We start from the raw sequence: 15,512 nt of genomic DNA on the forward strand, positions 1-15,512 counted from the left end.
TCTGTTACAAATAATGCCCAAATAGTATCATTTCTGTTATAATAATCATTTGTTAAGATGTCAAGAAGTAGCATGCAAAAACGTCAATCAGTTAGTAAATTCAAATCAATATACTGATATGTTTGTATGACCTCTCATTGAATTAAAGTGACATACAAAGGGGACTTGATTTGGAACCCTGGATAAGTCACTGCTGTGCAAAACAAAAACAGAATCTCCATACACCTGTAAACCCATAAGCTTGGATTAATATCCTCCTTTTCAATTATTTTTTTCTCACAGGTTATTTTAAAATAAACAACTACATTAATTAGAGTGAATGTATTTGTTCAAGTAGAATGTTTTTATTTCATTCATCATGTTCAAGAAAAATATTGAAGTATTGTACTTCTTGATGAGACAAATTTTATTCATACATGATGATTTTTACTTTTTACAAGTATTCAAATCATAAAACAATCTGTTATTCTTTAAAAAAAATGGACTTGATTTTATTAGGTTTAAGGACAGTACAGAGGTTTTCTGCTAAGTGAATCAGGTTATGCATGTCGTTGTTTCCTCCTGATGCCTCTACTGAACCCCACCAACCGTGCCGAGGAACGTTACAATGGGTCATTGTGCAGGACAAGGGTGCTCATTGAGCAGACCTTCGGTGTCCTGAAACAGCGGTTTCAGTGCCTCTACAATAAGCCCAGGGCGACTCCAAGACAGGCTGTGTCCTATGTTGTTGCAGTGTTGTTACATAATTTGGGTATAGAAAGGGGAAATATTATAAATCATGATGAAAATCTGGAAAAACGTTAAGCCACATCATTTCTATATTTTCATATATCCCGAGTTAATGCACAGAGAAAACAACGTTAAGCCTCATCATTTCTATGTTTTCAGATATCCCAAGTTAATACACCTGGAAAAATCGTTAAGCCTCGTCATTTCTATGTTTTCATATATCCTGAGTTAAAACACCTGGAAAAATCGTTAAGCCTCGTCGTTTCTATTATTTAATATATCCTGAGTTAATACACCTGGAAAAACCTTAAGCCGACTCATTTCTATATTTACTGCATGCCTGTGAAGAGATTACTCGTTTAATAAACATACAGCTGTATGACACGTTGTGTAATACCAAAGCGCGTCCTTGTGTACTGCTTGAACGAAACTTTCACGAACAAATATTGAAAACCCTCAACATATCTAGGCTTATTCAACGACATTGTGTGTAGAGATGATAGATCACTAACAGGAGTTTATGCACAGGTGATGACTCAAGAAAACCCAGTTGCTAGGCTGACGTCACATGGTATTGTTTCGCCGGTGGATCTCGCAACAAAATTCCACAAATTACGTAAAAAAGTATGGGAGTTAGGATAACCTTAGCACTATTTAATAAATACGTGTCAACTTTTGAAGCGTTTGAAGTATTATTCTGTTCAATTGGATTATGATGTGGATCGAGTGGTTGTCTTCCTGTTCAAACACGTTTCTTCCATTCCCAAGCACTACGGCAGATCTTTTGGCTGTTCCAGGCATTGTCCATCTTTAAGCCAATGTTTCAAATCTGTGTATGATTTTCTCGTAGTATTCCTATGTAACTTGGCGCACAGCTGACACCTCCAATCAAAATCTGTTCCTTCTGAATTAATGTATTCATACTTGAGCTTCTTTTCTAAAATCGCCCCCACAGCTGTCTCATTCCTCTCCAAATATCGGATATAGTTCGCCAAACTCTTTGGACTGTCAAATGATGCCGTGTTGATAAAGGTTCCTTCTGGCAGAAGACGTTCATAGTCAGCGCCTCCACGAACGATGGGAATAGCTGAAGTCATGAACGTGTTGTAGAACTTCTCTGTGATGTAGTCTTTACATAGGGAATTTTCGAACGAAAGATAAAATCTATACGTGGTGTTTAACAGACCAAGACACTCGAAGGACCTTCCTTTTGGACAGTCATAACTCTTATTATTTCTGCAGGCGCCATAAATGTCGACATCAATATGTTTCTGCAGTTCTCGAACATACACTTCCCTCTTTGAGGGTGTACCACAGTTGCTTACAAACCAAGCAATAGATCGGCTTTTCCGTCTCACAACATCACTTATATTCACACTGCCTCCAGTGTACACTATCCTATTGTAAGGAAATGGTATATCCGAATCCAATCGGTACGTCAATGTCCAGTTAAAGCGGCCATTCCAGTCAGGACTGAAAATTGTGTTACTATAATAGTAAGGAGGTGCTTCCCATCCATACATAATCCACACCTGGTTCATGTCCGTGTTTGGGTGTTTTGATGATGGCAAATCAACACCATTGACAACCACAGCATTAGCTGTTGACATATGTGCCTCGTCTGTACTTATTTCACACGAACGAACGTAACAGTGGGCGAAAGATGTAAATGTCTTGTACCAGGGTGGGACGTTCATCCACACAATGCGTTTAGTTGCATGAGGAGTATCTGCTGAAGTAATGACCACATTTCGTCTATGAAATACGAGGGGATACTTTTGAGAGACCTCGAGAATGGACGTTTCTCTTATGGACGTATTAACTTTTGTTGATTTGAAAGTTGTGAGTTGGAACATATCCACATCTAGATTAACTGTCCAATAGAAAGCTACAGAAGCGAGAGTTGTCATTGACAGACTATCAACAAACTTCTTTGGTAGTTGGAGTTCATTATGTCCGAAGCTGAAAAAAGGTGTTAAAGAATGATTATTATGGGCATGCTTCATTATCGGTAAAAATATTCCGCTTCGATGGTCGTGGCTACCACTACCATTACCACCACCACCACCACTATGACTACTACCACTGCCACAACGAGCACTCTACCACCACTATCACTACCATAACCACCACCATTACTACCACAACTACTACTACCACAACAACCACCGAATTCTCTGTCCCTTTTGACAACAATGTTATTGACAAGATTCGGGAAATAAAAGCGACAAAACCTTTTCCACTTACATAGGAAATCTCTGCCAAAAGCAGAGTCAATTGTACGATAATAACTGTAACATGATCATGTGTTCATGGATCACTATAAACTAGAGTTGATACCAGCTCAGGTGTTCGCGAAAAGGTGAGCGTATCCTGCCCCACCCGTAGCATTGTCACAAACATATGCAAAAGCCAGGCAGGACACTTGTTCACCTTAAATGGGCAAATATGAGTACTTCGTGTCGAAATGGCACGCTTGCATCCCAAGTACCAAATTGTCCGACTCCCCATTGTTCTCGGTGCCTTAGATTTGGTACATCCCAATCTATTGACTGAAAAGACGACTCTGCTTGTCGTAAGAGCCGACTGACGGGATCGGGTGGTCAGGCTCGCTGACTTGGTTGATGCATGTCCTCTTATCCCAATTGCGTGGATCGATGCTCATGATGTCCATCACTGGATTGTCTGGTCCAGACTTGATTATTTACAGACCGCCGTAATATAGCTGGGTGCGGCGTTAAACAACAAACGAACGAACGAACGAATTGACATTGGGAGAGTACCCGGGTTTGCTACCAGGAACACAGTCCTTCTGACAATCTGGGTAATGCAGGAGGCTGCAGTGTTGGGGAGCCTTCACATTCTCCAAAAAGTTCTGGGATGGTTTGACTAGGCAGCGCTTCCTGGGAGCAGTCCCATTTGCTGCCTGGGCTGCGTGTAGAGGGGCCAAGGGCCCTAAGTTGAAGATGCGTCTAACCAGCCTCAATGTGTCAGGATCACCCAAATCCTCTTTGCTGCATTTTCTATTTTAATCTGTAAATAATAATTATAATAATAATAATAAAAATCCCTTTGTATTGCTCTTTTTCCATGCTAGATATCATGCTCAAAGAGCATTATATCAAAATATGACGTTTGCCTGGACTGGATTCGTGTATATTTAGTCCGCCGTTATATAGCTGCAATACTGCTGACTTCGGCGGCATTGAACAACATTTCACAGTCTTAATTTGATTGCATGTAGGTTAAACATGATTTCTTTGCACAGTTACTTACTGTTTACTGTTTGTACCGACAACCTCACTTCACTGACGCGTGTGCTATCTTAATCAATCACGATACTTGTCAAAAATGGTCACTGGTGAAATATATCGCAACCACTATAAGTTCAGACATGTTTCCGCCCTTATCATTCCAGTCAACATGTGCAGATCTGGTAGAATCAAACACTACTATATTCTCCACGGTTTTTATTCCAGGGTCTTACCCAAAACGGACACACACACGCACGCATGCATGCACACACCACACACACACACACACACACAAAAACACTCACACGCTCGCACACACACATTGCAAAAAAAAATCCACATATACAAGCTTGTATATGCTTTGGAAAGATGGTATATCCAAAGCATATACAAGTTTGGAATGATGAGATATACAAAATATACAAGTTTGTATTTATGACATATACAAAAATATACAATTTTGTATATATGATGTATCCAAAATTGTTTTTCTTTGTATATATTAGTAAAGGGAGATAATTGTAATGTATTCGTGTGTAATCATTGTATATGTGCAAAATGAAGTATTTTAAGTTGAGCACTGTGTTTCTTTGTAAATGTTGATAAAGGGGGGTAACTGCTGGGTATTGTTCTATAATTGTTTTGTACGTGCAAAATGCCGATCAATATTATTAGCAAGTTACAAATAAAACTGATATAGTGGCGTGTAACATTATTGGGATGTTTAATTAGTACTCCACACTGTTAGCGGGAGTACATGTACATACTCTCCTTGCAATGATATTAACGGGTAAGCGATTGAGGCGTCTGGTACTTTTCCTAGCGCGGCGCTTGGTATTTGGGTAGACTTTATTGTCAAATATACAGAGCGGATTAGCAGTCGGAGGTGATTGCATTGGCGGTGACTTCTTTATTATCATTGGACTCCTATGTATATAATACCCTTGTAGCGAAGGAGGATAATGGATCAGGTTTTACACTCAAGTGTGATTCTACCAATATACTCGACAAGTTCCTAAAATCTGGAGAGGTTCGTGATCGGATAGACAGTATCATATCAGTGCTAGAATCATCTAATCAAGAACAGTGTGACAAAGACAATGATTTTAACCTATTTCAAGAAACTGTTTAAAGTGAAATGTACAATGTACTTCCAACGAAGCGTGTTTTATCTTCCTATGTAAACTCTAAACGGAAAAAGACGAAGAAGGCGTAGTGGACAGAGACTCTGACTGAGCTATGGAACGATATGTGTAGAGCGGAACGCACTTGGTGTAAATCTTGTGGTCCAAGACGTGTTACTCTGAAAGCTATATACGTGCAGAAACGTTCAGTGTTTGATAAAGCGGTTAAACGTGCTAAACGTGAAATTTAAGGATCTTTCACAGAAAATATATCTTTATTTTCAATAAATGTTCTCATTGATTAAGTGTGAGTCTATCTGTCCCCAAGATCCTAGAGAATATATTTGAAACTGACTCAAGTCAAGAATGATTTCACAAGTCTAGATTGCCTAGGTTCTGGTCCTGAAATCAAGGGCTCCTTTCGGATTCAGTTGAGTAGATTTATAATTTTAACTACAAAAGATGTATTTCTGGGATATTGATTGATTTTTTATGTGGGTATTTAAAGATCACAAAATAATATTAAACATATGTAATTTATGATGTAGTTAAGGAATGTGCACTTTTAAAAACCTGTATTTTGTAGTCAACCAAAGAAGATCTTCAACACCTTACAATATATATTGTTTTGAAATGTCTCGCATCATGAACACGTTCCTTATTTCAGTATTGTATTCAATTCCACACATGACTGTCTGTAAACAGCATTTATATATTTTACATTATACGACGGCTACATAGGCAAGTATAACCACAAACACAAACGTGTGGATGTTTAACATTTTTGTGTGTTAAAACACGTGTTATTTTAAAGGGAAATATAAACATTTAGTCTGTTCGGGTAACAAATTCTAACTATTGTTTCCTGAATTAAATATTATTTAAAACAAATTAGCCTACCTCTTGCTGCAATGTGTGGCCCAGTCAGTATGAAATAGACATGTCAACGAAACCCAGACACTTCAGGCATACACATCTCATTTCATGTAATGTGACACCAGATGTTGTTATCAACCAATACTCATGGTGTATACAACCATAGATATATGAAACATCAATGCTAGGTAATAACCATTTTCGATTTTCTTCTCGCAGGTGAATATATGAAGTTAAATAAGCTATTAGAACTCTTGTATGCCAGCTGGGACCATGTCAAAATACCATGTATTTACACGTTGAACGCATTGACAAAGAGTATTGTTATCTTGAACGGTTTCTGCAAACGAAGTATAAATTTGGGATTCTATTTATGCACACGAAGATGTTTCATTTTGAAAATATGCCTGTGTTTGTTTGAAGGGAACATGTTCTTCACCAACTTTGCTTCAGGCTCTTTGCAGGGTAGGAGTACACAAAGACTATTCAGAGACGATCAATTCAATTAATTAATCAGTGCTACTACCAGTGCAAATAAAATATGTTTATATCTCTTTAACGTGTTATGTCTTTGTGTATATATATTCACATAAATAGAGTACACGTTTACTTTTCTACAGTATTATATATATAAAGTACAAGATTACTTTTCTATTTTTCTTAGATCACTCCATTCTAATACTTAGGCAACATAGGGTAGACCAGTCAGTGCCTTCCGCAATGACCTACACGTATGTTGTTTTAAGGTGTATGACAAACGGGACGTGTTACTAATGGGAAGATACCGATAAAGATGGCCCAGGTTGACCCATGCGGTATTCCCTCCACTAGGCAGTTTTCCATGCGATACTCACAGCGTAGTATGTCTCCCAGACCCTAGAGAATAAATTTGAAAAGGACTCAAACTCAAGTCAAGAATGATTTGGCAAGTCAAGATTGCCTCCGTTCTGGCCCTGAAATCAAGCGTTGTTTGGGGCTCTATTTGGATTCTATTTAGTAGCTTTTTAATTTTAACTTCGAACATTATATTTTAGGGCTAAATGTTAAACCACTGACACCGGTACATTCGAAGTTATTTATATCTTGAACTAGAATATCGAATCATCGTTCATTGTCCGATGTCAATACATCGATGACAAGTATGGATATATGACAGTTAACACCATCGTCTATTTATTATAATCAAATTTACCCGTATGTGCATTACTGCAATGGACATGTACATGATCACGCACTTAGTATTATCAAACACTATTTTCTATTGTGCTGTGTATTTAACCACTTCCATTGATATCTTTCCTGGTTGGTCTATCTATGTTTTATATTCAAAAGCAATTTGTTATTTAATTCACTGAATCATGTAGTCTGAATGTTAACAAGACATACAAAATATATAGTTTTAATTGCCTTCCAAAAGACTATATATATTTTCCATCATTTACTTGCTGGCTTGCGTTTTGTTGTGTTCACGGAAAAACATTCCCGTGAGTCAGTGCGCTCAAACCACAATATTTACAGTTTGGCCTATCGATCGGCCGGAGCTACCGCCTGTTATGGCAGCTGGCATTTGGTCATATCATCCTACATGGCTAATGAATTTCCGAAGTGAACAAGAACCTTATCGGTGAGGTGTCACTTATCCTCCTTATTCGACTTCTAGTGGAAATCTGATGTCTCAATTCACAGCTGTTTAATGTATATTTTGCGGTAAATTTTCGAAACAGAGTGAGTGAGTGATGTTTAAACGACAAATGTACAGGGCCTCTATTTGACATGGCTACAGCTCTCCAGTTTGAAACAGTGTATGTGTGCTGTTTAACGCCGCACTCAGCAATATTCCCGTTATAAGACGGCTGTCTTATAAGAGCTGTACTAAGAACAAAGGTTCACGCCGTCAGAGCACGTTAACAACCCGATCACTTGAATCATGAGTTGCCTCGCACTATATATGTGAGCTGCTGGGGATATACCGATATATTTTAAGCTGTTTTTCTTTACACTTAAAACGTGTGTAATGTCAAACATACATGACGGCAAAAATGTCCCTTGTAGTGTATATGTATTTGTTGTTTGTCACACGAATGTATTTGGGCGTCCACATACATGTACATCGATAATGTACCAATAAATGTGGAAAGAATAAACGTACACACCGCATATGTGATTCACAACACGCATTCACAGGCTATCGACGAAGAACAGATACAAAATTGTCAAATTCATACAAGTCTCCAAAGAAAATCGGTTTATCTGGGTATCTGTTAGTGAACACAGAATTGTTGCATATATTTTGTGATATTATAGTTTGCGTTAACAAAAAAGAAATCTGATAATCATTATTGTTCATAATTGATTAAGAAACTGTGTACTTTTAAAACACAATCATCAGGTATTTCTGGGTATGTGAGTGAGTGCATGCTATGTGGTATCTAAGACATCAATATTCAAGCTATATTTCAGTGACATGTAGATTATAAAGGCATACCTATTCACACAAGTGGTTGACAGCATGAACAACAATGCATGTCCCTTATTTGAGGAGACGATTACACACAATGCAACATGTCACACATTGGGTATTATCTTGTATTTATCACTACCGAAATTAAATGAGTGCCACTATGTCTTTAGATGTGAAGCCCTTCACCAACTATATTATTGAAAATACAAAAGAAATATCAACAATGATCGAATATACCCGCACTAAAGAAAATTCTGAATATCTGATATAGTCTTATATATGTACCGCTTCCTTTCTGTAACAAAACTGAACACATTACACAATCATAGCAAATGCATTCATAGCGTTTGTTAATAAAGTATTACTTGAACATAACGTTTTTGAATTTTCAAATCTGGTGGTCTCTAAATATAACAGAGTAATTAAAAAGAAACCTAAAATGCCCATTAAATTATTCAATGTTAAATCAAATTGTCACAGATTCTGATTTCATCGCTCGCTCTTATTGGAAGGATTATCAATAATGGGATGGTTGAGTAATTCAAATATATTCCGATGTAAGAGTCTAAACGTCCTGATTTACTATAATGCTCTCAGTCCAAATGTTTGACATATATTACTGGTAGGAATTGAAACATATTATTGATCCACATCCATGTTTTTTAAGCACAAAATGTCTTTTACGCTCGGCAATAGTGAGGACTGTCATCACTGTGTTTGTTTTTCCGTGGTTTGTTTAGGTGAATATTAAAAAACAGTCAGTGCGATACAGTCCTAGGCTGTCTCACAGTCCCTGAACCACATTTCTTTCCCTTCCGCCCAGCCCTTTCTGTAATACTGAAGTCTAAATGAAGCATATACAGGTTCTCTGAGGTGAGGCAAGTAGCTGGGGCGGCTGGGACCTTGTCCTGCTCCATTTGTGTGAAATATGTATGAGGCCTTGCACACAGTCTATAATCTTCAATATTGCAAGTCTAGCTATATCTGCCTTAATTCATTGCTTCGGGCAAATCTCCTTATGAATTTTAGTGTGTAAATATTAGTATTTCACTACCTTAATCGTGGTCTGATTTATACAAACACACCTTTCAGCATATTCCCCATCGTGCCTATGATTCAGGTTTAATTGTAAAACACAGGTATTGTTTCTTTTGACTGACCAGATACAGGCTATTAGTGTCAAATATTTGCTATACTGGCAGAAAGGCAGAAAGGCATTTCTTTCCACTAGGCGAGAAGTTACGGCCCTTAATATTTTAGAAAGTGTCAATTCCATAAAAAATACATCACTCAGTATGAAAGGCGGAAGGATATATATATATATATATATATATATATATATATATATATATATATATATGCGATAATATCTAATTATATATACTCGAGGCAAATTCCATGTTTAATTGTGTTTGAACGTGACTTGTTGAGAAACAGAAATACCAATACACAAGCAGCAACTGAAATCAAGGCGAGTGGTTTATTAGTTAAAATTAAAGCAGAAAAGGTATTCCAATGTAAGTAACTAATGCATTTTGTCCACGAGCGAACATGCAAGATTCACATAGATTTGTCTTCAATCAACATTACGTTCGAATTGGTCTGTGTTGGCTTGTAGATGCTACTATTTTTGTGGACCTTTCAGATTACGAAAATAACCTGCTCGAATAACAAATAATTGCATTTTGCAAACATCGGGGCGTTCGCGCTTTAAGGGGTCAACAAAAAAACAAATATCAAAATACAGTCGAACCTCGTTATCCCGACACTTGCGTTTTCTCAAAGATTTTCCGGATAACTGGAAATCTGAGTCACTTGTTAACTGACGAGAATTTCGTATTGAAACAGCTAAAGAAATGCTTGTTTAGCCAAGTTTAGATAACATACAGGCCCCTTTAGAGGGTTTGAACTGCAATACAAGCGTGGTTGCTGTACGGTAAGTGTGACACAATAGTGTGTAATTTTCAAGGTGGAAAAAGGGTTACTCACTGTCCGAATTTTCGGATAAAAGAACTATCTTATATGGTATTTATTTCACTGACCATCAATATTGTCCGGTAGGCGAGGTGTCCGGTTATCTGGGGTCCGGAAAAGGGGAGTTCCACTGTAATTTAGGTGATCGTAGTTATTGCAATCAGGATACAGTATTTACATCCAAAACAATATAATTTTAAGAAGTCCATACATACTGTATATTTGCTGACGATGCTGTCCATGCTAAATAATTTCAATTTTTAAAATATATTATTTCGCGAACCTTTTCCTCGACATTTTATCAAAAAGAACATATAAAAAGAAAAACAATGTTTTAATAGATCAAACATATAAAGTAGAAAGTGGTTAGCGACTCTGAGTCAATGCGACAGCCAAAATCAACCAGACCAAACACGATATACGATATTATATGGCGTAATGATATCACTGAGTTTAAGTACTTTTTCATTCCGTTGAACATTGCGGTTGAAGCGTAAAAATGTGTATGCAGTACGAGGCTGCCGTATGACCGAACACATGTCATGATCATACGTGTTTGTTTCTTGTTACATTCAGTTTTGAATTGTTTTGAATTAACATCATATTTTACTATGTCACTATATTGAAAACAGCATTATTTACTTGTAATAGAGTATTAGGTCCGAATCACAAGGTAAACAAAATTCGTCGGCTTCACATAAGGATTTATCTCCCTTTACCTGTTCGGCGGCCCATTCAACATGAAATTGCATATTTTTGTAGAAAAACTCACTATTTGTCTTTTAGTGTGTGTAACTTACATATATTCTGATTGAATTTCATCAGAAAGTGTTTCTGTTTCCATTAGTTATTTTCAAAAGATATGACCTGCATCAGCATCATTGTAGCGGCAAGAAACACAGTATGAAACTCTCACCAAAAGGTTTATTTTGTTGTATTCACATCGTTGCTGCCTTACCGTTAGCGTTATCAAATACATGCGTTGATGATGATGAGGTTCAGAAAACTATAACGACAAACAAAACACTTGTTAGGTTTTCAACACATTTTAATATACAAACTGTAAACGTTTAGGCAGCTGGCTGGGTTTGAAACCCGGACCTCAGTACTAACAAATGCTTAAATTATTGGTTCAAGTGATTTACTCATTTAAGGAAGGACACTTATGGACGTTTGTTGATATTTCAAAATATTATAATTAACTTATATTTTTTTCCGGGGAATCGAGGAGTTCGTCTTACAAAAGATCTAATAAGGATTCTGGTATGCAACACGGGTTGGTTGGAATGATCTAGTGTAGGGGGGAAAGGTGGTTGACCAATGACAGCTGGGAAAATGAGCAGAGCTGTGACGTAGGTACCGGTTTAAAAAGGGAAAAAAGCCCCAAAATCGGGAGCAGCTGGAGAGACTCACTCTAGGAATGGTGCGCCCGCTCTCGGCTTGTTGTCACGATCTTTCGAACCCGAAACCAAAATTAGGCACCAGCAATTCGACTGAGACTGAAGCTCGTACAGTCAATATTTATATTGGCATTTGTATTAACACTAGCCTCCAGCGTGACCATCAGCATCGCAATCAGCACAAACACCAGCATCGACACATGCAACATCTCGATCTTGAGCACGTGTACTAACGACCACACAAAGAGAGCAAACAAAGGTCAGTTCTTTAACTAGTGTATTCCAAGAATCAACTGGGGACTCCCACTGCCTCGTGTGCAAATCTTGTATTAATCCTCAATGATTATGACACGTTTCGTACATTCCCAAACACTACGGCAGATCTTTTGGCTGTTCCAGGCATTGTCCATCCTTAAGCCAATGTTTCATATCTGTGTATGATTTTCTCGTAGTATTCCTATGTAACTTGGCACACAGCTGACACCTCCAATCAAAATCTGTTCCTTCTGAATTAATGTATTCATACTTGAGCTTCTTTTCTAAAATCGCCCCCATAGCTGTCTCATTCCTCTCCAAATATCGGATATAGTTCGCCAAACTCTTGGGACTGTCAAATGATGCCGTGTTGATGAAGGTTCCTTCTGGCAGAAGACGTTCATAGTCAGCGCCTCCACGAACGATGGGAATAGCCGAAGTCCTAAAAGTGTTGTAGAACTTCTCTGTGATGTAGTCTTTACATAGGGAATTTTCGAACGAAAGATAAAATCTATACGTGGTGTTTAACAGACCAAGACACTCGAAGGACCTTCCTTTGGGGCAGTCAAAACTCTTATTATTTCTGCAGGCGCCATAAATGTCGACATCAATATGTTTCCGCAGTTCTCGAACATACACTTCCCTCTTTGAGGGTGTACCACAGTTGCTTACAAACCAAGCAATAGATCGGCTTTTCCGTCTCACAACATCACTTATATTCACACTGCCTCCAGTGTACACTATCCTATTGTAAGGAAATGGTATATCCGAATCCAATCGGTACGTCAATGTCCAGTTAAAACGTCCATTCCAGTCAGGACGGAAAATCGTTTTTGTTGCATAGTGATGAGGTGCTTCCCATCCATACATAATCCACACCTGGTCCCTGTCCGTGTTTGGGTGTTTTGATGAAGGCAAATGAACAGCATTGACAACCACAGCATCAGCTGATGAAATATGTGCCTCGTCTGTACTTACTTCACACGAACGAACGTAACAGTGGGCGAAGGATTTGGCTGCTCTGTACCAGGGTGGGACGCTAATCCACACAATACTTTTCGTTGCTCCACGGGGAGTGTCTGTTAAGGTAATGACCATACTTCGTCTTTGAAGTACAAGGGGATGCTTTTGAGAGACCTCAACTTTTGTTGTTTTGAAAGTTGTGATTTGGAACACACCCACATCTCGAATAACTGTCCAATAGAAAGCTACAGTAGCGAGAGTTGTCATTGACAGACATATAAACAAACATCTTTGGCAGTTGGAATTCATTATGTCCGAAGCTGAAAAAAAGGTGTTAAAGAATTATTATTGGCATGCTCCATTATCGGTAAAAGTAGTCCGCTTCGTAGTCGTGCCTTCATTTTTTTACATTCAATGGGAAATGAATGCAGTGACACCTGACCAATTCAGTTAATCAGAATGCAGGAATTACAATGAACGAAGAGATAATAATTCAGTTATACCCACTGTAATGACTAATAGCTAATTTTAAAACACTTCGAATATCGATTTACAAACCACATGGGAAAAACTTTATCCAGGCCGGATACTCCTCCTCCTACTACTACTGCTATAACTACTACTATTACTACTACTACTACTGCCACCACCACTATCACTACAACTAGCACGACCTCCACAGGCACCACCATTCTCACCACCACCACTATGACTTCTACCACCGCCACAACCACCAAACCACCACCACTTTCACTACCATAACCACCACCATTACTACCACTACTACTACTACCACCACAACCACCGAATTCTCTGTCCCTTTGGACACCAATGTGATTGACAAAATTTGGGAAATAAAAGCGACAAAAACTTTTCCACATACATAGGAAATCTCTGCCAAAAACAGAGTCAATTGTACGAAAATAACTTTCACATGAGCATGTGTTCATGGATCACCATAAACTAGTGTTGATACCACGTGTTCGCGAAAAGTTGAGCGTGTCCTTCCACACCGGTAGCATTGTCACAAACATATGCAAAAGCAAGGCAAGGCACTTGTTCACCTTAAACATGGCAAATATGAGTACTTTGTGTCGAAATGTCACGCTTGCATCCTAAGTACTACGTTGTCCGACTCCCCATTGTTCTCGGTGCCTTAGGTTTGATACCTCCCAATCTATTGACTGAAAAGACGATTATGCGTGTCGTAAGAGGCGACTAACGGGATCGGGTGGTCAGGCTCGCTGACTTGGCTGATGCATGTCATCGTATCCCAATTGCGTGGGAATTAAATATTATTTAAAACACATGAGCCTACCTCTTGCTGCAATGTGTGGCCCAGTCAGTATCAAATAGCCATGTCAACGAAAAGGCAGACACTTCAGGTATATACATCTTATTAGATGTAATGTGACACCAGATGTTGTTATCAACCAACACTCATGGCGTATACAACCACATCAATGCTAGGTAATAACCATTTTCGATTTTCTTGTCGCAGGTGAATATATGAAGTTAAGTAAGCTATTAAAACGCTTGTATGCCAGCTGGGACCATGTCAATATACCATATATGAAATGTATTTACACGTTGAAGGCATTGACAGAGAGTATTGTTATCTTGAACGCTTTCTGCAAACGAAGTAGACATTTGGGATTCTATTTATGCACACGAAGATGTTTCATTTATAAAAATATGCCTGTGTTTGTTTGAAGGAAACATGTTCTTCGCCGATTTTGCTGCAGGCTCTTTGCAGGGTAGGAGTACACAAAGACTATTCAGAGACAATCAATTCAATTAATTAATCAGTGCTACTACCAGTGCAAATAAAAGTATGTTTATATCTCTTTAACGTGTTATGTCTTTGTGTATATATATTCACATAAATAAAGTACACGTTAACTTTTCTACAGTATTATATATATAAAGTACAAGATTACCTTTCTACTTTTCTTGGATCACTCCATTCTAATACTTAGGCAACATAGGGTAGACCAGTCAGTGCCTTCCGCAATGACCTACACGTATGTTGTTTTAAGGTGTATGACAAACGGGACGTGTTACTAATGGGAAGATACCGATAAAGATGGCCCAGGTTGACCCATGCGGTATTCCCTCCACTAGGCAGTTTTCGATGCGATACTCACAGCGTAGTTTGTCTCCCAGACCCTAGAGAATAAATTTGAAAAGGACTCAAACTCAAGTCAAGAATGATTTGGCAAGTCAAGATTGCCTCCGTTCTGGCCCTGAAATCAAGCGTTGTTTTGGGCTCTATTTGGATTCTATTTAGCAGCTTTTTAATTTTAACTTCGAACATTATATTTTAGGGCTAAATGTTAAACCACTGACACCGGTACATTCGAAGTTATTTATATCTTGAACTAGAATATCGAATCATCGTTCATTGTCCGATGTCAATACATCGATGACAAGTATGGATATATGACAGTTAACACCATCGTCTATTTATTATAAT

General features: G+C 38.2%; 2 protein-coding genes across 2 annotated transcripts; both read right to left on the reverse strand.

The window, feature by feature from the left end:
- Nucleotides 1-482: 482 nt before the first annotated feature.
- On the reverse strand, nt 483-2,687 carry LOC125377507 (glycoprotein 3-alpha-L-fucosyltransferase A-like). Its single transcript, XM_048391122.1, has one exon. It carries the CDS (start codon nt 2,637-2,639, stop codon nt 1,500-1,502), a length of 1,140 nt encoding a protein of 379 aa, XP_048247079.1. The 5' UTR covers nt 2,640-2,687; the 3' UTR covers nt 483-1,499.
- An 8,756-nt stretch (nt 2,688-11,443) lies between these two features.
- Nucleotides 11,444-14,887, reverse strand: LOC124130975 (glycoprotein 3-alpha-L-fucosyltransferase A-like). The gene is made up of 2 exons (XM_046494027.2): nt 14,355-14,887; nt 11,444-13,356 (listed from the first exon to the last, which is right to left on the reverse strand). Exon 2 carries the CDS (start codon nt 13,343-13,345, stop codon nt 12,191-12,193), a length of 1,155 nt encoding a protein of 384 aa, XP_046349983.2. The 5' UTR covers nt 13,346-13,356; nt 14,355-14,887; the 3' UTR covers nt 11,444-12,190.
- Between the last annotated feature and the right edge of the window lie 625 nt (nt 14,888-15,512).

This window comes from Haliotis rufescens, unplaced genomic scaffold, assembly GCF_023055435.1.
Source record: "Haliotis rufescens isolate VD_foot unplaced genomic scaffold, xgHalRufe1.0.p SCAF_9, whole genome shotgun sequence".
Classification (NCBI taxonomy): Eukaryota; Metazoa; Mollusca; class Gastropoda; order Lepetellida; family Haliotidae; genus Haliotis; species Haliotis rufescens.